The sequence below is a fragment of the Salmo trutta genome, unplaced genomic scaffold (assembly GCF_901001165.1).
Source record: "Salmo trutta unplaced genomic scaffold, fSalTru1.1, whole genome shotgun sequence".
In the NCBI taxonomy this organism is placed as follows: Eukaryota; Metazoa; Chordata; class Actinopteri; order Salmoniformes; family Salmonidae; genus Salmo; species Salmo trutta.
The window spans coordinates 26,262-49,917 of record NW_021823126.1 but is presented as its reverse complement, the minus strand read 5'-3'; the positions used below and the strand labels follow the sequence as shown (position 1 = coordinate 49,917).

Below are 23,656 nucleotides of genomic sequence, written 5' to 3'. Positions count from 1 at the left end.
TGAAATGAATTGTATTAAAACATATAAAGCAAGATGTACATTGTATTCTCAGAAGATGGAGCTTAAAAGAATGAAAACTTTTCACACTTTCTAAAGTGGTCCTGGACGGTAAATACCTGGGATCCTCTCGATCTGGTTCCCTACTAAGACCAGGTGAACCAGAGCTCTGGGCAGGTAGGAAGGGACCAGGTACAGACGGTTGTAGGATAGATCGATGGACTCCAGGTTCCTGAGGGAGGGAGGGAGAAAGTGGGTGGACAAAACATTAAGTACACCTGCTCTTTCTATGACAGACTGATCCAGGTGAATCCAGGTGAAAAGCTATGATCCCTTATTGATGTCACTTGTTAAATCCATTTTAATCAGTGTAGATGAAGAGGAGGAGACAGATTAAAGAAGGACTGTTAAGACAACTGAGACATGGATTGTGTGTGTGTGTGTGTGTGTGTGTGTGTGTGTGTGCGTGTGTGTGTGTACCATTCAGAGGGTCAATGGGCAAGACAAAAGATTGAAGTGCCTTTGAACGGGGTACGGTTGTAGGTGCCAGGGGCACCGGTTTGTGTCAAGAACTGCAACGCTGCTGGGTTTTTCACACTCAACAGTTTCCTGTGTGTATCAAGAATGGTCCACCACCCCAAAGGACATCCAGCCAACTTGACACAACTGTGGGGAAGCATTAGAGTCAACATGGACCAGCATCCCTGTGGAACGCTTTCCACACCTTGTAGAGTCCATGTCCGCCATGTCCTGGCGAATTGAGGCTGTTCTGAGAGCAAAGGGAAGTGGGGGAGGGGGGTGTAACTCCTATATATATATATATATATATATATATATATATATAACTTGACTATAGTTTCTTTGTAATATATGTATTGAAGACTTGTGAAATCCTCTAGTTTTTTTTTTACATGTGATTGATCCATGCTAGAGATGCTATCCTGGACTCCTCCAGTCTGTTGTGTCTCAGTGAGACCACGTTCAGGTTAGTGGTTTGGTTGAAGACGCAGTCGGATATCTCTTCTATCAGGTTGTTCTCAAGATAAACTTCCTGTAAAACAGAAAGGATAAAATGGAGATTATTTTATACTGCGTTATTTATACACAATGGAGAGATGCACTGTTTGCTGGAGAGGCCCTTTGCTCACTGTAATTGGACATTATACTGGATGTTATGTGATGACAGGCTGTACTGGATGTTATGTGATGACAGGCTGTATTGGATGTTATGTGATGACAGGCTGTATTGGATGTGATGACAGGCTGTATTGGATGTTATGTGATGACAGGCTGTATTGGATGTTATGTGATGACAGGCTGTATTGGATGTTATGTGATGACAGGCTGTACTGGATGTGATGACAGGCTGTACTGGATGTTATGACAGGCTGTATTGGATGTTATGTGATGACAGGCTGGTCTGGATGTTATGTGATGACAGGCTGTATTGGATGTTATGTGATGACAGGCTGTACTGGATGTTATGTAATGACAGGCTGTATTGGATGTTATGTGATGACAGGCTATACTGGATGTTATGTGATGACAGGCTGTACTGGATGTTATGTGATGACAGGCTATACTGGATGTTATGTGATGACAGGCTGTATTGGATGTTATGTGATGACAGGCTGTATTGGATGTTATGTGATGACAGGCTGTACTGGATGTTATGTGATGACAGGCTGTACTGGATGTTATGTGATGACAGGCTGTACTGGATGTTATGTGATGACAGGCTGTATTGGATGTGATGACAGGCTGTATTGGATGTTATGTGATGACAGGCTGTACTGGATGTTATGTGATGACAGGCTGTATTGGATGTTATGTGATGACAGGCTGTATTGGATGTTATGTGATGACAGGCTATACTGGATGTTATGTAATGACAGGCTGTACTGGATGTTATGTGATGACAGGCTGTACTGGATGTTATGTGATGACAGGCTGTACTGGATGTGATGACAGGCTGTATTGGATGTTATGTGATGACAGGCTATACTGGATGTTATGTGATGACAGGCTATACTGGATGTTATGTGATGACAGGCTGTACTGGATGTTATGTGATGACAGGCTGTATTGGATGTTATGTGATGACAGGCTGTATTGGATGTTATGTGATGACAGGCTATACTGGATGTTATGTAATGACAGGCTGTACTGGATGTTATGTGATGACAGGCTGTACTGGATGTTATGTGATGACAGGCTGTACTGGATGTGATGACAGGCTGTACTGGATGTTATGTGATGACAGGCTATACTGGATGTTATGTGATGACAGGCTATACTGGATGTTATGTGATGACAGGCTGTACTGGATGTGATGACAGGCTGTATTGGATGTTATGCTATACTGGATGTTATGTGATGACAGGCTATACTGGATGTTATGTGATGACAGGCTATACTGGATGTTATGTGATGACAGGCTGGTCTGGATGTTATGTGATGACAGGCTATACTGGATGTTATGTGATGACAGGCTATACTGGATGTTATGTGATGACAGGCTGTATTGGATGTGATGACAGGCTGTGCTGGATGTTATGTGATGACAGACTGTACTGGATGTTATGTGATGACAGACTGTACTGGATGTTATGTGATGACAGGCTGGTCTGGATGTTATGTGATGACAGGCTGGTCTGGATGTTATGTGATGACAGGCTATACTGGATGTTATGTGATGACAGGCTATACTGGATGTTATGTGATGACAGGCTGTATTGGATGTGATGACAGGCTGTGCTGGATGTTATGTGATGACAGGCTGGTCTGGATGTTATGTGATGACAGGCTGGTCTGGATGTTATGTGATGACAGGCTATACTGGATGTTATGTGATGACAGGCTATACTGGATGTTATGTGATGACAGGCTGTATTGGATGTTATGTGATGACAGGCTGGTCTGGATGTTATGTGATGACAGGCTGGTCTGGATGTTATGTGATGACAGGCTGTAATGGATGTTATTTGAAGCAGAGCTGAGTGTTGAGGTTAGCCATGTTTGTGAGACTCCTTCCCGACATGGCACCTTGTCTTTAACCAAAGCATGAGAGGCGTGGATAAGGCTTATTAAGGTAAAGGCTGTTTTGCTTCACTATGCTTCATTGAATTGTACAGATGTGTATTGTCCACTTATCAGTGAAAATCTACACTGTGTTTATGACACATTTATTCTTATAAAGATTAATAAATGCATTTCTATAGCTTATACAATATTTTATATATATATATATAAACTCAGCAAAAAAAGAAACGTCCTCTCACTGTCAACTGCGTTTATTTTCAGCAAACTTAACATGTGTCAATATTTGTATGAACATAATAAGATTCAACAACTGAGACATAAACTGAACAAGTTCCACAGACATGTGACTAACAGAAATGGAATAATGTGTCTCTGAACAAAGGGGGGGTCAAAATCAAAAGTAACAGTCAGTATCTGGTGTGGCCACCAGCTGCATTAAGTACTGCAGTGCATCTCCTCCTCATGGACTGCACCAGATTTGCCAGTTCTTGCTGTGAGATGTTACTCCACACTTCCACCACGGCACCTGCAAGTTCCCGGACATTTCTGGGGGGAATGGCCCTAGCCCTCACCCTCCGATCCAACAGGTCCTAGATGTGCTCAATGGGATTGAGATCCAGGCTCTTCGCTGGCCATGGCAGAACACTGACATTCCTGTCTTGCAGGAAATCACACACAGAACGAGCAGTATGGCTGGTGGCATTGTCATGCTGGAGGGTCATGTCAGGATGAGCCTGCAGGAAGGGTACCACATGAGGGAGGAGGATGTCTTCCCTGTAACGCAGAGCGTTGAGATTGCCTGCAATGACAACAAGCTCAGTCCGATGATGCTGTGACACACCGCCCCAGACCATGACGGACCCTCCACCTCCAAATCGATCCCGCTCCAGAGTACAGGCCTCGGTGTAACGCTCATTCCTTCCACGATAAACGTGAATCCGACCATCACCCCTGGTGAGACAATACCGCGACTCGTCAGTGAAAAGCACTCTTTGTCAGTCCTGTCTGGTCCAGCGACGGTGCGTTTGTGCCCATAGGCGACGTTGTTACCGGTGATGTCTGGTGAGGACCTGTCTTACAACAGGCCTACAAGCCCTGTAGCGCTGTCTTAGGCGTCTCACAGTACGGACATTGCAATTTATTGCCCTGGCCACATCTGCAGTCCTTATGCCTCCTTGCAGCATGCCTAAGGCACGTTCACGCAGATGAGCAGGGACCCTGGGCATCTTTCTTTTGGTGTTTTTCAGAGTCAGTAGAAAGGCCTCTTTAGTGTCCTAAGTTTTCATAACTGTGACCTTAATTGCCTACCGTCTGTAAGCTGTTAGTGTCTTAACTACCGTTCCACAGGTGCATGTTCATTAATTGTTTATGGTTAATTGAACAAGCATGGGAAACGGTGTTTAAACCCTTTACAATGAAGATCTGTGAAGTTATTTGGAGTTTTACGAATTATCTTTGAAAGACAGGGTCCTGAAAAAGAGACGTTTCTTTTTTTGCTGAGTTTATATATGAATATGTATATAAACATTTTCCTTATAAAGTATAATTTCTTGTTATTGTCCCCCACTACAACAAACAGATCCTTAAATACATGTAATTTTGTCCTTGAAACATTTAATTGAAATACTTTCGAATTCCATTCATTCCTATGGAGGACTGCTCCTACTGGGGAGAGCCAATATGGCCGACCGGTAGCTTCAAAGCCTCTCCATGGCCAATACATAGCTTCAGTAATCCATGGTTTATATACATCTTTGGATAAAACGGATGAATCTCACCAGTAGAGATGGAGGCAGGCCCTGGGGTATGGTCCTGAAGTGGTTTCTGCCCAGACGGAGGTAGGAGAGCTGAGAGAGGGGACTGAAAGCTTGATGATCCACGTTCCCTTCGTTCAGGACATTTCCCTCCAACTCCAAGATCAACAGGCTACTCAGACCTTTCAGAAATTACACGTCTGTGAAAACATTTTCCTATAATAGTCTCCCTGTGCTGGTTATGGTTTCAGCCACTTTCACTAACAAATATTTACGTTTGTGCAGTTGAAAAGTTTTTTTTTTTTTTTGATTGAAGCATTGCGGTTTTACAAATATTATTGCCTGAAATGACCCCAAAAAAGTACTTTTGAAAATGTTTGTCCAGTAACTAGCAACGTTTACAGATTTGTTGTTTTGTTTTGTTACCTTGGAAGCTGTTCTCCTTGATGCCTTTGAGGTGGTTCTCATTGACCTTGAGTTCCTGTAGTGTTGACGGGAGATCTGTTGGAACCGTTTCTAGGAGGTTGTTGTCCAGGAACAAACGGCTCAGGAACTTCAGGCCCTGACCAACAATCATTAACAACATTAAACAACGTATGTCTTCGGGGAATTTCCCATTCTAACCAATGGAAAATAAAGTACTTTATAGATCTAGACAGACGTTCTATCGTTGCCATGTTATAGTGATGGAAAATAATCTGTCATTCTGTGGAACGGGAAACCGATAAAGAAATGTAAATATTGTACATTGGAATGTAACAGTCACAGTATCAGACCTGGTTTGAAATACTTATTGACACTATTCCATTGGTTCCATTTAAAGAAGGCGAGCTAAATCAAGCGTACCTAAAGTATTGGAAAAGAAAAACGATCGATGTTGGCACTCTGTCACAATATTTTTGTTAACAAAATCAAGGGTTCTTGCTGTAGAAATGTCCTGATTGTCGCTCCGTACCTTTTTCTGGTAATATAGTAGCTCGGTGGATCTAACTGGCTGGAAATAGGTTTCTCTATTCCCGTTCCCCTGAGGTTTCTCTATCCCCGTTCCCCTGAGGCTTCTCTATCCCCGTTCCCCTGAGGTTTCTCTATCTCCGTTCCCCTGAGGTTTCTCTCTCCCTGTTCCCCTGAGGTTTCTCTATCTCCGTTCCCCTGAGGTTTCTCTATCTCCGTTCCCCTGAGGTTTCTCTATCTCCGTTCCCCTGAGGTTTCTCTATCCCTGTTCCCCTGAGGTTTCTCTATCCCTGTTCCCCTGAGGTTTCTCTATCCCCGTTCCCCTGAGGTTTCTCTCTCCCTGTTCCCCTGAGGTTTCTCTCTCCCTGTTCCCCTGAGGTTTCTCTCTCCCCGTTCCCCTGAGGTTTCTCTATCCCTGTTCCCTGAGGTTCTCTATTCCTGTTCCCCTGAGGTTTCTCTATCCCTGTTCCCCTGAGGTTTCTCTCTCCCTGTTCCCCTGAGGTTTCTCTATCTCCGTTCCCCTGAGGTTTCTCTATCTCCGTTCCCCTGAGGTTTCTCTCTCCCTGTTCCCCTGAGGTTTCTCTATCTCCGTTCCCCTGAGGTTTCTCTATCTCCGTTCCCCTGAGGTTTCTCTATCTCCGTTTCCCCTGAGGTTTCTCTATCTCCGTTCCCCTGAGGTTTCTCTATCCCCGTTACCCTGAGGTTTCTCTATCTCCCGTTCCCCTGAGGTTTCTCTATTCCCGTTCCCTGAGGTTTCTCTATCCCGTTCCCCTGAGGTTTCTCTATCCCCGTTCCCCTGAGGTTTCTCTATCCCTGAGGTTTCTCTATTCCTGTTCCCCTGAGGTTTCTCTCTCCTGTTCCCCTGAGGTTTCTCTCTCCCTGTTCCCCTGAGGTTTCTCTATCCCCGTTCCCCTGAGGTTTCTCTATCTCTGTTCCCCTGAGGTTTCTCTCTCCCTGTTCCCCTGAGGTTTCTCTCTCCCTGTTCCCCTGAGGTTTCTCTATCTCCGTTCCCCTGAGGTTTCTCTATCCCTGTTCCCCTGAGGTTTCTCTATCCCCGTTCCCCTGAGGCTTCTCTATCCCCGTTCCCCTGAGGTTTCTCTATCCCTGTTTATCTGAGGTTTCTCTCTCCCCGTTCCCCTGAGGTTTCTCTATTCCTGTTCCCCTGAGGTTTCTCTATCCCCGTTCCCCTGAGGTTTCTCTATCCCCGTTCCCCTGAGGTTTCTCTATCCCCGTTCCCCTGAGGTTTCTCTCCCTGTTCCCCTGAGGTTTCTCTATCCCCGTTCCCCTGAGGTTTCTCTCTCTGTTCCCCTGAGGTTTCTCTATTCCCGTTCCCCTGAGGTTTCTCTATCCCCGTTCCCCTGAGGTTTCTCTATCTCCGTTCCCCTGAGGTTTCTCTCTCCCTGTTCCCCTGAGGTTTCTCTCTCCCTGTTCCCCTGAGGTTTCTCTATCTCCGTTCCCCTGAGGTTTCTCTATCTCCGTTCCCCTGAGGTTTCTCTATCCCCGTTCCCCTGAGGTTTCTCTCTCCCTGTTCCCCTGAGGTTTCTCTATCTCCGTTCCCCTGAGGTTTCTCTATCTCCGTTCCCCTGAGGTTTCTCTATCTCCGTTCCCCTGAGGTTTCTCTATCTCCGTTCCCCTGAGGTTTCTCTATCCCCGTTCCCCTGAGGTTTCTCTATCCCGTTCCCCTGAGGTTTCTCTATTCCCGTTCCCCTGAGGTTTCTCTCTCCCTGTTCCCCTGAGGTTTCTCTCTCCCTGTTCCCCTGAGGCTTCTCTATCCCTGTTCCCCTGAGGTTTCTCTATCCCTGTTCCCCTGAGGTTTCTCTATCTCCGTTCCCCTGAGGCTTCTCTATCCCCGTTCCCCTGAGGTTTCTCTATCCCCGTTCCCCTGAGGTTTCTCTCTCCCTGTTCCCCTGAGGTTTCTCTATCCCTGTTCCCCTGAGGTTTCTCTCTCCCCGTTCCCCTGAGGTTTCTCTCTCCCTGTTCCCCTGAGGTTTCTCTATCTCCGTTCCCCTGAGGTTTCTCTATCCCCGTTCCCCTGAGGTTTCTCTCTCCCTGTTCCCCTGAGGTTTCTCTATCCCCGTTCCCCTGAGGTTTTTCTCTCCCTGTTCCCCTGAGGTTTCTCTATCTCCGTTCCCCTGAGGTTTCTCTATCCCTGTTTCCCTGAGGTTTCTCTATCCCTGTTTCCCTGAGGTTTCTCTATCCCCGTTCCCCTGAGGTTTCTCTATCCCTGTTCCCCTGAGGTTTCTCTATCCCCGTTCCCCTGAGGTTTCTCTATCCCTGTTCCCCTGAGGTTTCTCTATCTCCGTTCCCCTGAGGTTTCTCTCTCCCTGTTTCCCTGAGGTTTCTCTATCCCCGTTCATCTGAGGTTTCTCTATCCCTGTTCCCCTGAGGTTTCTCTCTCCCTGTTCCCCTGAGGTTTCTCTATCCCCGTTCCCCTGAGGTTTGTCTATCCCCGTTCCCCTGAGGTTTCTCTATCCCCGTTCCCCTGAGGTTTGTCTATCCCCGTTCCCCTGAGGTTTCTCTATCCCCGTTCCCCTGAGGTTCTCTATCCCTGTTCCCCTGAGGTTTCTCTATCCCCGTTCCCCTGAGGTTTCTCTATCCCCGTTCCCCTGAGGTTTCTCTATCCCCGTTCCCCTGAGGTTTCTCTATCCCCGTTCCCCTGAGGTTTCTCTATCCCCGTTCCCCTGAGGTTTCTCTATCCCTGTTCCCCTGAGGTTTCTCTATCCCCGTTCCCCTGAGGTTTCTCTATCCCCGTTCCCCTGAGGTTTCTCTATCCCTGTTCCCTTGAGGTTTCTCTCTCCCCGTTCCCCTGAGGTTTCTCTATCCCCGTTCCCCTGAGGTTTCTCTATCCCTGTTCCCCTGAGGTTTCTCTCTCCCTGTTCCCCTGAGGTTTCTCTATCCCTGTTCCCCTGAGGTTTCTCTATCCCCGTTCCCCTGAGGTTTCTCTATCCCTGTTTATCTGAGGTTTCTCTATTCCTGTTCCCCTGAGGTTTCTCTATCCCCGTTCCCCTGAGGTTTCTCTATCCCCGTTCCCCTGAGGTTTCTCTATCCCCGTTCCCCTGAGGTTTCTCTCTCCCTGTTCCCCTGAGGTTTCTCTATCCCCGTTCCCCTGAGGTTTCTCTCTCCCTGTTCCCCTGAGGTTTCTCTATCTCCGTTCCCCTGAGGTTTCTCTATCCCCGTTCCCCTGAGGTTTCTCTATCCCTGTTTATCTGAGGTTTCTCTATCTCCGTTCCCCTGAGGTTTCTCTATCCCCGTTCCCCTGAGGTTTCTCTATCCCTGTTTATCTGAGGTTTCTCTCTCCCCGTTCCCCTGAGGTTTCTCTCTCCCTGTTCCCCTGAGGTTTCTCTCTCCCTTTTCCCCTGAGGTTTCTCTCTCCCTGTTCCCTGAGGTTTCTCTCTCCCTGTTCCCCTGAGGTTTCTCTCCCTGTTCCCCTGAGGTTTCTCTATCCCCGTTCCCCTGAGGTTTCTCTATTCCTGTTCCCCTGAGGTTTCTCTATCCCTGTTCCCCTGAGGCTTCTCTTGACTAAGGGCCATGGAATGTTGTTTTTTGTTAAAAGGCCTGTGCAGGTTTGTGGCAGAGCAAGGTGAATGGGGGTTATGTTAAGCTCAACAGGCATCCTTCCTTTAAAGCCTGCATGGCTTAAGAGTTTAGACTGTGTTTCATTGTGCAAACTAAATGGCAGACTGGCTCCAAGAGTCATGCTACAGTTTAAATCAGCTCATGTTGGTTTAAAACAGGTAGAAAGTGAGATTTTTGGCGTCTGTTGTGCCTTCGCAAAGTGAAATCATATATATCTATACCACTGACGTCCATCGACTTGTTTTTGAGATTCAAGAGTGAATGTAATGTAATTGTGGATATTCTCCAATATTCCAAAGTGTAATTGCAGTAATTAATGGAGGATGGTTGAAGTGGCCATCACTAAAGAGATGGTTTCTCTATGGACAAACTAACCAGGATCTATTTTCACTTATCAAACAATAACTGCTAGCTAACCTGTGTTCTCTCATCAGTGTAGTATTGTGTTCGGGCCTAGTCAGAACTCTAGCATGATAGATCCGCTGTTTGGTTCTGGGAAATGTACAAGATGGATTTAAACGTTGACTGTTTAAATGCAGACTTTATTTTGACCAGAGAGAGTGAATCAAATGCCCCCCCCTTCCTGTCCCCCCCTTCCTTCCTGTCCCCCCCTTCCTTTCTGTCCCCCCCTTCCTTCCTGTCCCCCCCCCTCCATGTTGACATGCTTCTGTTTGTTCACATATTCATCCGTTTATATCTGCTTAGACTGTTCCCACACTGTTCATATTTCATTGGTTGGACAGGCTCATTAGAAACAGACTCCTTATTTTGAAAGCGTGTGGGGGCAATGGCCGCAGAGAAACAGACTCTTACTTTGAAGGAGTATAGGCCTGATGCCAGCAGAGAGACGGGCTCTTATTTTAAAAGGAGGAGACTCTTACTTTGAAGGAGTATAGGCCTGATGCCAGCAGAGAGACGGGCTCTTATTTTAAAAGGAGGAGACTCTTACTTTGAAGGAGTATAGGCCTGATGCCAGCAGAGAGACGGGCTCTTATTTTAAAAGGAGGAGACTCTTACTTTGAAGGCACGTGGGGCAATACCAGATGTCACCAACTTGTTCTTGCTCAGGTTAATCCACTCCAGGTTGGGGATGCCATTAAAGGCCCCCACTGGGATGGTTGTGATGGCGTTACCTGATGGGGGAAAAATGAAGAGACATTAATGTGAGGGATAACAAGAATATCCTCCAGTATTTTCATCTTGATCGTTAAGCCTGGATTCCATTAGCCTGGTGTTATAGTACTAGTGTTGTTATAGTACTAGTGTTGTAGTGTTGTTATAGTACTAGTGTTGTTATAGTACTAGTGTTGTTATAGTACTAGTGTTGTTATAGTACTAGTGTTATAGTACTAGTGTTGTTATAGTACTAGTGTTGTTATAGTACTAGTGGTGTTATAGTACTAGTGTTGTTATAGTACTAGTGTTGTAGTGTTGTTATAGTACTAGTGTTGTTATAGTACTAGTGTTGTTATAGTACTAGTGTTGTTATAGTACTAGTGTTATAGTACTAGTGTTGTTATAGTACTAGTGTTATAGTACTAGTGTTGTTATAGTACTAGTGTTGTTATAGTACTAGTGGTGTTATAGTACTAGTGTTGTTATAGTACTAGTGTTGTTATAGTATTAGTGTTGTTATAGTACTAGTGTTAAGTACTAGTGGTGTTATAGTACTAGTGTTGTTATAGTACTAGTGGTGTTATAGTACTAGTGTTGTTATAGTACTAGTGTTGTTATAGTACTAGTGGTGTTATAGTACTAGTGTTGTTATAGTACTAGTGTTATAGTACTAGTGTTGTTATAGTACTAGTGGTGTTATAGTACTAGTGTTGTTATAGTACTAGTGTTGTTATAGTACTAGTGTTGTTATAGTACTAGTGGTGTTATAGTACTAGTGGTGTTATAGTACTAGTGTTGTTATAGTACTAGTGTTGTTATAGTACTAGTGTTGTTATAGTACTAGTGGTGTTATAGTACTAGTGGTGTTATAGTACTAGTGGTGTTATAGTACTAGTGGTGTTATAGTACTAGTGTTGTTATAGTACTAGTGTTGTTATAGTACTAGTGGTGTTATAGTACTAGTGGTGTTATAGTACTAGTGGTGTTATAGTACTAGTGTTGTTAACTAGTGTTGTTATAGTACTAGTGGTGTTATAGTACTAGTGGTGTAGTACTAGTGTTGTTATAGTACTAGTGTTATAGTACTAGTGGTGTTATAGTACTAGTGTTGTTGTAGTACTAGTGTTGTTGTAGTACTAGTGTTGTTATAGTACTAGTGGTGTTATAGTACTAGTGTTGTTATAGTACTAGTGTTGTTATAGTACTAGTGTTGTTATAGTACTAGTGTTGTAGTGGTGTTATAGTACTAGTGTTGTTATAGTACTAGTGGTGTTATAGTACTAGTGTTGTTGTAGTACTAGTGTTGTTATAGTACTAGTGTTGTTATAGTACTAGTGGTGTTATAGTACTAGTGTTGTTGTAGTACTAGTGTTGTTATAGTACTAGTGTTGTTATAGTACTAGTGGTGTTATAGTACTAGTGTTATAGTACTAGTGTTGTTATAGTACTAGTGGTGTTATAGTACTAGTGTTGTTATAGTACTAGTGTTGTAGTGGTGTTATAGTACTAGTGTTGTTATAGTACTAGTGGTGTTATAGTACTAGTGTTATAGTACTAGTGTTGTTATAGTACTAGTGTTGTTATAGTATTAGTGTTGTTATAGTACTAGTGTTATAGTACTAGTGTTGTTATAGTACTAGTGGTGTTATAGTACTAGTGGTGTTATAGTACTAGTGTTGTTATAGTACTAGTGTTGTTATAGTACTATAACACTAGTACTATAACACTAGTGGTGTTATAGTACTAGTGTTGTTATAGTACTAGTGTTGTTATAGTACTAGTGTTGTTATAGTACTAGTGGTGTTATAGTACTAGTGTTGTTATAGTACTAGTGGTGTTATAGTACTAGTGTTGTTATAGTACTAGTGGTGTTATAGTACTAGTGTTGTTATAGTACTAGTGGTGTTATAGTACTAGTGTTATAGTACTAGTGTTGTTATAGTACTAGTGGTGTTATAGTACTAGTGTTGTTATAGTACTAGTGTTATAGTACTAGTGGTGTTATAGTACTAGTGTTATAATACTAGTGTTGTTATAGTACTAGTGGTGTTATAGTACTAGTGTTATAGTACTAGTGGTGTTATAGTACTAGTGGTGTTATAGTACTAGTGTTGTTATAGTACTAGTGTTGTAGTGGTGTTATAGTACTAGTGTTGTTATAGTACTAGTGTTGTTATAGTACTAGTGTTGTAGTGGTGTTATAGTACTAGTGTTGTTATAGTACTAGTGTTGTTATAGTACTAGTGTTGTTATAGTACTAGTGTTGTTATAGTACTAGTGTTGTTATAGTACTAGTGTTGTTATAGTACTAGTGTTGTTATAGTACTAGTGTTGTTATAGTACTAGTGTTATAGTACTAGTGTTGTTATAGTACTAGTGTTGTTATAGTACTAGTGGTGTTATAGTACTAGTGTTGTTATAGTACTAGTGTTGTTATAGTACTAGTGGTGTTATAGTACTAGTGTTGTTATAGTACTAGTGGTGTTATAGTACTAGTGTTGTTATAGTACTAGTGGTGTTATAGTACTAGTGGTGTTATAGTACTAGTGTTGTTATAGTACTAGTGTTGTTATAATACTAGTGTTATAGTACTAGTGTTGTTATAGTACTAGTGTTGTTATAGTACTAGTGTTGTTATAGTACTAGTGTTGTTATAATACTAGTGCTATAGTACTAGTGTTGTTATAGTACTAGTGTTGTTATAGTACTAGTGTTGTTATAGTTCTAGTGGTGTTGTAGTACTAGTGTTGTTATAGTACTAGTGTTATAGTACTAGTGGTGTTATAGTACTAGTGTTGTTATAGTACTAGTGTTGTTATAGTACTAGTGGTGTTATAGTACTAGTGTTGTTATAGTACTAGTGGTGTTATAGTACTAGTGTTGTTATAGTACTAGTGTTGTTATAGTACTAGTGTTGTTATAGTACTAGTGTTGTTATAGTACTAGTGTTGTTATAGTACTAGTGTTGTTAAGTACTAGTGGTGTTATAGTACTAGTGTTGTTATAGTACTAGTGTTGTTAAGTACTAGTGGTGTTATAGTACTAGTGTTGTTATAGTACTAGTGTTGTTATAGTACTAGTGTTGTTATAGTACTAGTGTTGTTATAGTACTAGTGTTATAGTACTAGTGGTGTTATAGTACTAGTGTTGTTATAGTACTAGTGTTGTTATAGTACTAGTGTTGTTAAGTACTAGTGTTGTTATAGTACTAGTGTTGTTATAGTACTAGTGTTGTTATAGTACTAGTGGTGTTATAGTACTAGTGGTGTTATAGTACTAGTGGTGTTATAGTACTAGTGTTGTTATAGTACTAGTGCGTTGTATAGTACTAGTTGTTTATAGTACTAGTGTTTATAGTACTGAAGTGTTGTTATAGTACTAGTGGTTGTTATAGTACTAGTGTTGTTATAGTACTAGTGTGTATAGTACTAGTTTGTTATAGTACTAGTGTTGTTATTAGTACTAGTGGTTGTTATAGTACTAGTGTTGTTATAGTACTAGTGTTGTTATAGTACTAGTGTTGTTATAGTACTAGTGTTGTTAAGTACTAGTGGTGTTATAGTACTAGTGTTGTTATAGTACTAGTGTTGTTAAGTACTAGTGGTGTTATAGTACTAGTGTTGTTATAGTACTAGTGTTGTTATAGTACTAGTGTTGTTATAGTACTAGTGTTATAGTACTAGTGGTTGTTATAGTACTAGGTGTATAGTACTAGGTTGTTATAGTACTAGTGTTGTTATAGTACTAGTGTTGTTAAGTACTAGTGTTGTTATAGTACTAGTGTTGTTATAGTACTAGTGTTGTTATAGTACTAGTGGTGTTATAGTACTAGTGGTGTTATAGTACTAGTGGTGTTATAGTACTAGTGTTGTTATAGTACTAGTGGTGTTATAGTACTAGTGTTGTTATAGTACTAGTGTTATAGTACTAGTGTTGTTATAGTACTAGTGGTGTTATAGTACTAGTGTTGTTATAGTACTAGTGTTGTTATAGTACTAGTGTTGTTATAGTACTAGTGTTGTTATAGTACTAGTGGTGTTATAGTACTAGTGGTGTTATAGTACTAGTGGTGTTATAGTACTAGTGTTGTTAACTAGTGTTGTTATAGTACTAGTGTTTTTAAGTACTAGTGGTGTTATAGTACTAGTGTTGTTATAGTACTAGTGTTGTTATAGTACTAGTGTTGTTATAGTACTAGTGGTGTTATAGTACTAGTGTTGTTGTAGTACTAGTGTTGTTATAGTACTAGTGTTGTTATAGTACTAGTGGTGTTATAGTACTAGTGTTATAGTACTAGTGTTGTTATAGTACTAGTGGTGTTATAGTACTAGTGTTGTTATAGTACTAGTGTTGTAGTGGTGTTATAGTACTAGTGTTGTTATAGTACTAGTGGTGTTATAGTACTAGTGTTGTTATAGTACTAGTGTTGTTATAGTACTAGTGTTGTTATAGTACTAGTGTTGTTATAGTACTAGTGTTGTTATAGTACTAGTGGTGTTATAGTACTAGTGTTGTTATAGTACTAGTGGTGTTATAGTACTAGTGTTGTTATAGTACTAGTGTTGTAGTGGTGTTATAGTACTAGTGTTGTTATAGTACTAGTGTTGTTATAGTATTAGTGTTGTTATAGTACTAGTGTTATAGTACTAGTGTTGTTATAGTACTAGTGTTGTTATAATACTAGTGTTGTTATAGTACTAGTGGTGTTATAGTACTAGTGGTGTTATAGTACTAGTGGTGTTATAGTACTAGTGTTGTTATAGTACTAGTGTTGTTATAGTACTAGTGGTGTTATAGTACTAGTGGTGTTATAGTACTAGTGGTGTTATAGTACTAGTGGTGTTATAGTACTAGTGTTGTAGTACTAGTGTTGTTATAGTACTAGTGTTATAGTACTAGTGTTATAGTACTAGTGTTATAGTACTAGTGTTATAGTACTAGTGTTGTTATAGTACTAGTGTTGTTATAGTACTAGTGTTGTTATAGTACTAGTGTTGTTATAGTACTAGTGTTGTTATAGTACTAGTGTTGTTATAGTAATAGTGTTGTTATAGTACTAGTGTTGTTATAGTACTAGTGTTGTTATAGTACTAGTGTTGTTATAGTACTAGTGTTGTTATAGTACTAGTGTTGTTATAGTACTAGTGTTGTTATAGTACTAGTGTTGTTATAGTACTAGTGTTGTTATAGTACTAGTGTTATAGTACTAGTGTTATAGTACTAGTGTTGTTATAGTACTAGTGTTGTTATAGTACTATTGTTGTTATAGTACTAGTGTTATATTACTAGTGTTGTTATAGTACTAGTGTTGTTATAGTACTAGTGGTGTTATAGTACTAGTGGTGTTATAGTACTAGTGTTATAGTACTAGTGTTATAGTACTAGTGTTGTTATAGTACTAGTGTTGTTATAGTACTAGTGTTATAGTACTAGTGGTGTTATAGTACTAGTGTTGTTATAGTACTTGTGTTGTTATAGTACTAGTGTTGTTATAGTACTAGTGTTGTTATAGTACTAGTGGTGTTATGGTACTAGTGTTGTTATAGTACTAGTGGTGTTATAGTACTAGTGTTGTTATAGTACTAGTGTTGTTGTAGTACTAGTGTTGTTATAGTACTAGTGTTGTTATAGTACTAGTGGTGTTATAGTACTAGTGTTGTTATAGTACTAGTGTTGCTATAGTACTAGTGTTGTTAAGGACTAGTGTTGTTATAGTACTAGTGTTGTTATAGTACTAGTGGTGTTATAGTACTAGTGTTGTTATAGTACTAGTGTTGTTATAGTATTAGTGTTGTTATAGTACTAGTGTTATAGTACTAGTGTTGTTAAGTACTAGTGTTGCTATAGTACTAGTGTTGTTGTAGTACTAGTGTTGTTATAGTACTAGTGTTGTTATAGTACTAGTGTTGTTATAGTACTAGTGTTGTTAAGTACTAGTGTTGTTATAGTACTAGTGTTGTTATAGTACTAGTGGTGTTATAGTACTAGTGTTGCTATAGTACTAGTGTTGTTATAGTACTAGTGTTGTTATAGTACTAGTGTTGTTATAGTACTAGTGTTCAAAATGGCTGTGTTGTACTTTCTATGAGGACGTGTCCTGCAAGTCAAGACACGGTCCAAAATGTTCTCATACTTCTAGGACATACCATAATTATGCCAAGCCTCCATAATTGCAGTATATAAACCAACAAGCATGATGGGAAGCTAATAAATCTATCCTCCAGTATTTTTTCTTCTTCTCTAGTTTCTACTCCTATTAACTTTTAGTCTCTGTGACCGCATTAGGAATTACCATCACAACGACCAAACAAACACACGACTCTTCTCAATACAAGTCTCTGCATAGGGATTGGTTTTTTGTGTTTTGGGTGATTGAAATTTCTGGATTTAGTGTCTAACACATGATATGATGGTGTGTTGTCTACCTTATTCAGCACTCGCTCATACACACACACGCATACACACACACACGCATACACACACACACACACACACACACACACACACACAGCTGCCTTAAAGGAAAATTCCAACCAAAAACTATATTTTGGTATTTGTATAATTAGTAAATTGTTGATTTAGTCCCAAGATGTTTTGCATGTCAGCAATCATGTTTTCAAGATATGTAACTTTCAAAGTACAGAAATACAGGCGGTAAAACACAGCATCATATGATGCCGGCTGTATTTCTGTACTTTGAAAGTTACATATCTTGAAAACATATTGGGACTATATCAAAAATGTACTAATTAAACATTTTCCAAATGATCCGTTTTCTTTTTGGTTGGAGTTTTCCTTAAACTTACCCTCCAGGCTCAGAGACTTGAGTTCAGGGATGTTCAGAGGAGGGAAGTTGGTCAGCTGAGCGTTCTCGCACGTCACGATGACATCAGAGATATCACAACCTATCGGGAGGGTGTTCCCAGGTCTGCGTACCACCACTCCCCACTCCTCTCCTTCGGTCGGCTCCTCTGGAAAAACCTGGAAAACATCTCCTCTCAACAGCCACTCCACGTCTTCCTCTTCCTGCTCCCTCTCCTCTTCTTCCTCCTCCTGCTCCCTCTCTTCTTCTTCCTCCTCTAGCTCCCTGAGTTTCTCCTTCAGGTCCTCCTCGTGTCTCCTCCTCTCCTCCTCCAGCTTCTTTTCCTGCTCCTTCATGGCCACCTCTGCCTCCTGCCTCTTCTCTGCCTCCTCCTTCTCCATCTGCAGCCGCTCTTCCTCGCGCCTCCTCTCTTCCTCCTGCAGACTCCTTTCCTCCTGCAGCCTCCTCTCATCCTGCAGCCTCCTCTCATCCTGCAGCCTCCTCTCCTCCTGCAGACTCCTTTCCTCCTGCAGACTCCTCTGTCTCTCAGCCTCCTCCTTCTTCTGTTTCTTCCTCCTCTTTTTCTCAGCATCCTTCTTGAGAAGACGTGCCTCCTCCTCCCTGTGCTCCTCCTCCTCTCTCTTCAAGAGGAGTTCGATCTCGGCTTGAGAGCGGGGCACGGCGGGGTCCAGGTCAGGGTTCACATGGTCGCTTGGGTCGTTGGGAACTGGGGAATTGCCAGAGAAGTCAGGGACGTCACTACGGGCTGCTGGCCCAGCCAACCAGAACCGCAAAGTGTTAGGGAAAGAGGATGGGATGGAGGGAAAGAGGATGGTATGGAGGGAGAGAGAAGGAGGCGAGGGAGGGAGGGAGGGAGAGACGAGGGATGGAGAGAGAGAGACGAGGGATGAAGGGAGAGACGAGGGATGGAGAGAGAGGCGAGGGATGGAGAGAGAGGCATGGGATGGAGAAAGAGAGACGGATGAGGAGAAAGAGATGGATGGAGAGAGGGAGGGAGGGATGGAGAGAGAGACGAAGGATGGATGTGAGGGACGAGAGAGAGATGCGAGGGATGGAGAGAGAGAGAGGCGAGGGATGGAGGGAGAGGCGAGGGATGGGAGAGAGAGGCGAGGGATGGAGAGAGAGGCGAGGGGATGGAGGGAGAGGTGAGGGATGGAGGGAGAGGCGGGAGATGGCGAGGGAGAGGCGGGGCAATGAAGGGAGGGAGAGGTGAGGGATGGAGGGAGAGGCGAGGGATGGAGGGAGAGGCGAGGGATGGAGGGAGAGGCGAGGGATGGAGGGAGAGGCGAGGGATGGAGGGAGAGGCGAGGGATGGAGGGAGAGAGAGAGAGGCGGGGGATGGAGGGATAGGTGGGGGATGGAGGGAGAGGCGAGGGATGGAGGGAGAGGCGAGGGATGGAGGGAGAGAGAGAGGCGAGGGATGGAGGGAGAGAGAGGCGGGGGATGGAGGGAGAGGCGGGGGATGGAGGGAGAGGCGGGGGATGGAGGGAGAGGCGGGGGATGGAGGGAGAGGCGAGGGATGGAGGGAGAGGCGGGGGATGGAGGGAGAGGCGAGGGATGGAGGGAGAGGCGAGGGATGGAGGGAGAGGAGAGGGATGGAGGGAGAGGCGAGGGATGGAGGGAGAGGCGAGGGATGGAGGGAGAGGCGGGGGATGGAGGGAGAGGCGAGGGATGGCGAGGGATGGAGGGAGAGGCGGGGGATGGAGGGAGAGGCGAGGGATGGAGGGAGAGGCGAGGGATGGAGGGAGAGAGAGGCGAGGGATGGAGGGAGAGGCGAGGGATGGAGGGAGAGGCGGGGGATGGAGGGAGAGGCGGGGGATGGAGGGAGAGGCAGGGATGGAGGGAGAGGCGAGGGGATGGAGGGAGAGGGATGGAGGGAGAGGCGAGGGATGGAGGGAGAGGGATGGAGAGAGAGGAGAGGGATGGAGGGAGAGGCGAGGGATGGGAGGGAGAGGCGAGGGATGGAGGGAGAGGCGAGGGATGGAGGGAGAGGCGGGGGATGGAGGGAGAGGCGAGGGATGGAGGGAGAGGCGAGGGATGGAGGGAGAGGCGAGGGATGGAGGGAGAGAGAGGCGAGGGATGGAGGGAGAGGCGAGGGATGGAGGGAGAGGAGAGGGATGGAGGGAGAGGCGAGGGATGGAGGGAGAGGCGAGGGATGGAGGGAGAGGCGGGGGATGGAGGGAGAGGCGGGGGATGGAGGGAGAGGGATGGAGGGAGAGGCGAGGGATGGAGGGAGAGGCGGGGGATGGAGGGAGAGGCGGGGGATGGAGGGAGAGGCGAGGGATGGAGGGAGAGGCGGGGGATGGAGGGAGAGGCGGGGGATGTCGGGAGAGGCGAGGGATGGCGAGGGATGGAGGGAGAGGCGGGGGATGGAGGGAGAGGCGAGGGATGGAGGGAGAGGCGGGGGATGTCGGGAGAGGCGAGGGATGGCGAGGGATGGAGGGAGAGAGAGAGAGGCGAGGGATGGAGGGAGAGGCGGGGGATGGAGGGAGAGGTGAGGGATGGAGGGAGAGGCGAGGAATGGAGGGAGAGGCGGGAGATGGCGAGGGAGAGGCGGGGCAATGAAGGGAGGGAGAGGTGAGGGATGGAGGGAGAGGCGAGGGATGGAGGGAGAGGCGAGGGATGGAGGGAGATGCGAGGGATGGAGAGAGAGGCGGGGGATGGAGGGAGAGGCGGGGGATGGAGGGAGAGAGAGAGAGGCGAGGGATGGAGGGAGAGGCGAGGGAGGGAGAGCGGGAGAGGCGAGGGATGGAGGGAGAGGCGGGGGATGGAGGGAGAGGCGAGGGATGGAGGGGAGAGAGGCGGGGGGGGATGGAGGGAGAGGAGAGGAGAGAGAGGGCGAGGGAGAATGGGATGAGCGGCGAGGGGATGGAGGGAGAGGCGGGGGATGGAGGGAGGAGAGGCGGGGGAGGAGGGAGAGGCGGGGGGATGGAGGGAGAGGAGGGGATGTCGGGAGAGGCGAGAGGGCAGGGAGATTTCGGGGATGTCGGGAGAGGGCGGGGGATGGAGGGAGAGGCGGGGGATGGAGGGAGAGGAGAGGGATGGAGGGAGAGGCGGGGGATGTCGGGAGAGGCGAGGGATGGCGAGGGATGGAGGGAGAGGCGAGGGATGGAGGGAGAGGCGGGGGATGTCGGGAGAGGCGGAGGGATGGAGGGAGAGGCGAGAGGGAGAGAGGGAGAGGGAGGGAGGGAGAGGGTGAGGGATGGAGGGAGAGGCGGGGAGGGAGGGGAGGAGAGGGATGGAGGGAGAGGAGAGGGATGGAGGGAGAGGCGAGGGATGGAGGGAGAGGCGGGGGATGGAGGGGCGGAGAAGGAGGGAGAGAGAGGCGAGGGATGGAGGGAGAGGCGGGGGGATGGAGGGAGAGGCGAGGGATGGAGGGGAGAGGCGGAGGGATGGAGGGAGAGGCGGGGGGATGGAGGAGAGGCGAGGGATGGAGGGGAGAGGAGAGGGATGGAGGGAGAGGCGAGAGGGATGGAGGGAGAGGCGAGGGATGGAGGGAGGAGGCGAGGGATGGAGGGAGAGGCGAGGGAGAGGCGGGGGATGGCGGGAGAGGCGAGGGGATGGAGGGAGAGGCGAGGGATGGAGGGAGAGGGGGGGGATGGAGGGAGAGGCGAGGGATGGAGGGAGAGGAGGGGGATGGAGTTGGAGAGGCGAGGGATGGAGGAGAGGCGAGGGATGGAGGGAGAGGCGAGGAGAGAGGCGAGGGATGGAGGGAGGGAGGGAGGGCGAGGGCGAGGATGGAGGGAGAGGCGGGGATGGAGGGAGAGGCGGGGATGGAGGGAGAGGCGAGGGATGGAGGGAGAGGCGGGGGGATGGAGGGAGAGGCGAGGGATGGAGGGAGAGGCGAGGGATGGAGGGAGAGGCGAGGGATGGAGGGAGAGGCGAGGGATGGCGGGAGAGGCGAGGGAGAGGCGAGGGATGGAGGGATAGGCGGGGGATGGAGGGAGAGGCGGGGGATGGAGGGAGAGGCGAGGGATGGAGGGAGAGGAGAGGGATGGAGGGAGAGGCGGGGGAGGAGGGAGAGGCGAGGGATGGAGGGAGAGGCGGGGATGGAGGGAGAGAGAGAGAGGCGAGGGATGGAGGGAGAGGCGAGGGATGGAGGGAGAGGCGGGGGATGGAGGGAGAGGCGGGGGATGGAGGGAGAGGCGGGGGATGTCGGGAGAGGCGAGGGATGTCGGGAGAGGCGGGGGATGTCGGGAGAGGCGGGGGATGGAGGGAGAGGCGGGGGATGGAGGGAGAGGCGAGGGATGGAGGGAGAGGCGGGGGATGTCGGGAGAGGCGAGGGATGGCGAGGGATGGAGGGAGAGGCGAGGGATGGAGGGAGAGGCGGGGGATGTCGGGAGAGGCGAGGGATGGAGGGAGAGGCGAGGGATGGAGGGAGAGGAGAGGGATGGAGGGAGAGGTGAGGGATGGAGGGAGAGGCGGGGGATGGAGGGAGAGGAGAGGGATGGAGGGAGAGGCGAGGGATGGAGGGAGAGGCGAGGGATGGAGGGAGAGGCGGGGGATGGAGGGAGAGAGAGGCGAGGGATGGAGGGAGAGGCGGGGGATGGAGGGAGAGGCGAGGGATGGAGGGAGAGGCGAGGGATGGAGGGAGAGGCGGGGGATGGAGGGAGAGGCGAGGGATGGAGGGAGAGGAGAGGGATGGAGGGAGAGGCGAGGGATGGAGGGAGAGGCGAGGGATGGAGGGAGAGGCGAGGGATGGAGGGAGAGGCGAGGGAGAGGCGGGGGATGGAGGGAGAGGCGAGGGAGAGGCGAGGGATGGAGGGAGAGGCGAGGGATGGAGGGAGAGGCGGGGATGGAGGGAGAGGCGAGGGATGGAGGGGAGAGGCGGGGGATGGAGGGAGAGGCGAGGGATGGAGGGAGAGGCGAGGGATGGAGGGAGAGGCGAGGGAGAGGCGAGGGATGGAGGGAGGGAGAGGCGAGGGATGGAGGGAGAGGCGGGGATGGAGGGAGAGGCGAGGGATGGAGGGAGAGGCGGGGGATGGAGGGAGAGGCGAGGGATGGAGGGAGAGGCGAGGGATGGAGGGAGAGGCGAGGGATGGAGGGAGAGGCGAGGGATGGAGGGAGAGGCGAGGGAGAGGCGAGGGATGGAGGGAGAGGCGGGGGATGGAGGGAGAGGCGGGGGGGATGGAGGGAGAGGCGAGGGATGGAGGGAGAGGAGAGGGATGGAGGGAGAGGCGGGGGATGGAGGGAGAGGCGGGGGGATGGAGGGAGAGGCGGGGGATGGAGGGAGAGGCGAGGGATGGAGGGAGAGGCGAGGGATGGAGGGAGAGGAGAGGGATGGAGGGAGAGGCGGGGATGGAGGGAGAGGCGGGGGATGGAGGGAGAGGCGAGGGATGGAGGGGAGAGAGAGGCGAGGGATGGAGGGAGAGGAGAGGGAGAGGCGGGGGATGGAGGGAGAGGAGAGGGAGAGGCGGGGGATGGAGGGAGAGGCGAGGGAGAGGCGAGGATGGAGGGAGAGGCGAGGGAGAGGCGAGGGATGGAGGGAGAGGCGAGGGAGAGGCGAGGGATGGAGGGAGAGGCGAGGGATGGGGAGGAGAGGCGGAGGGATGGAGGGAGAGGCGAGGGAGAGGCGAGGATGGAGGGAGAGGCGGGGGGATGGAGGGAGAGGCGAGGGATGGAGGGAGAGAGAGGCGAGGGATGGAGGGAGAGAGAGGCGAGGGATGGAGGGAGAGGCGAGGGATGGAGGGAGAGGCGAGGGAGAGGCGAGGGATGGAGGGAGAGGCGGGGGATGGAGGGAGAGGCGGGGGATGGAGGGAGAGGCGAGGGATGGAGGGAGAGAGAGGCGAGAATTGGAGGGAGAGGAGAGGGAGAGGCGGGGGATGGAGGGAGAGGCGAGGGAGAGGCGAGGGATGGAGGGAGAGGCGAGGGAGAGGCGAGGGAGAGGCGAGGGATGGAGGGAGAGGCGAGGGAGAGGCGAGGGATGGAGGGAGAGGCGAGGGATGGAGGGAGAGGCGAGGGAGAGGCGAGGGATGGAGGGAGAGGCGAGGGATGGAGGGAGAGGCGAGGGAGAGGCGAGGGATGGAGGGAGAGGCGGGGGATGTAGGGAGAGGCGGGGGATGGAGGGAGAGGCGGGGGAGGGAGGGAGAGGCGAGGGATGGAGGGAGAGGCGAGGGATGGAGGGAGAGGCGAGGGATGGAGGGAGAGGCGGGGGATGGAGGGAGAGGCGAGGGATGGAGGGAGAGGTGAGGGATGGAGAGAGAGGCGGGGATGGAGGGAGAGAAGGATAGATCCAGGAGAGAGGGATAGATTGGTGGATGGATATTCATGTTATGCCTCCACCAATGAAAAGTTATCAACTAGTGTTTCAGGCGAGTTCAGTGTTACTCTCTATATCTGTAAATATATATTTATATCTATCTATATATATTTATATCTATATCTATCTATATATCTA

General features: G+C 47.7%; 1 protein-coding gene across 1 annotated transcript in view; it reads right to left on the bottom strand.

The window, feature by feature from the left end:
* Nucleotides 1–23,656, bottom strand: part of LOC115189052 (extracellular matrix protein 2) — a 46,697-nt gene that overhangs the window by 5,950 nt on the left and 17,091 nt on the right. The window contains exons 3-8 of the mRNA XM_029747858.1: nucleotides 17,243–17,965; nucleotides 10,338–10,453; nucleotides 5,220–5,355; nucleotides 4,818–4,975; nucleotides 909–1,048; nucleotides 117–229 (exon numbers count right to left, since the gene is read on the bottom strand). Of these exons, the coding sequence (XP_029603718.1) occupies nucleotides 117–229; nucleotides 909–1,048; nucleotides 4,818–4,975; nucleotides 5,220–5,355; nucleotides 10,338–10,453; nucleotides 17,243–17,965 (1,386 nt within the window). The remainder of the gene's footprint in view (nucleotides 1–116; nucleotides 230–908; nucleotides 1,049–4,817; nucleotides 4,976–5,219; nucleotides 5,356–10,337; nucleotides 10,454–17,242; nucleotides 17,966–23,656) is intronic.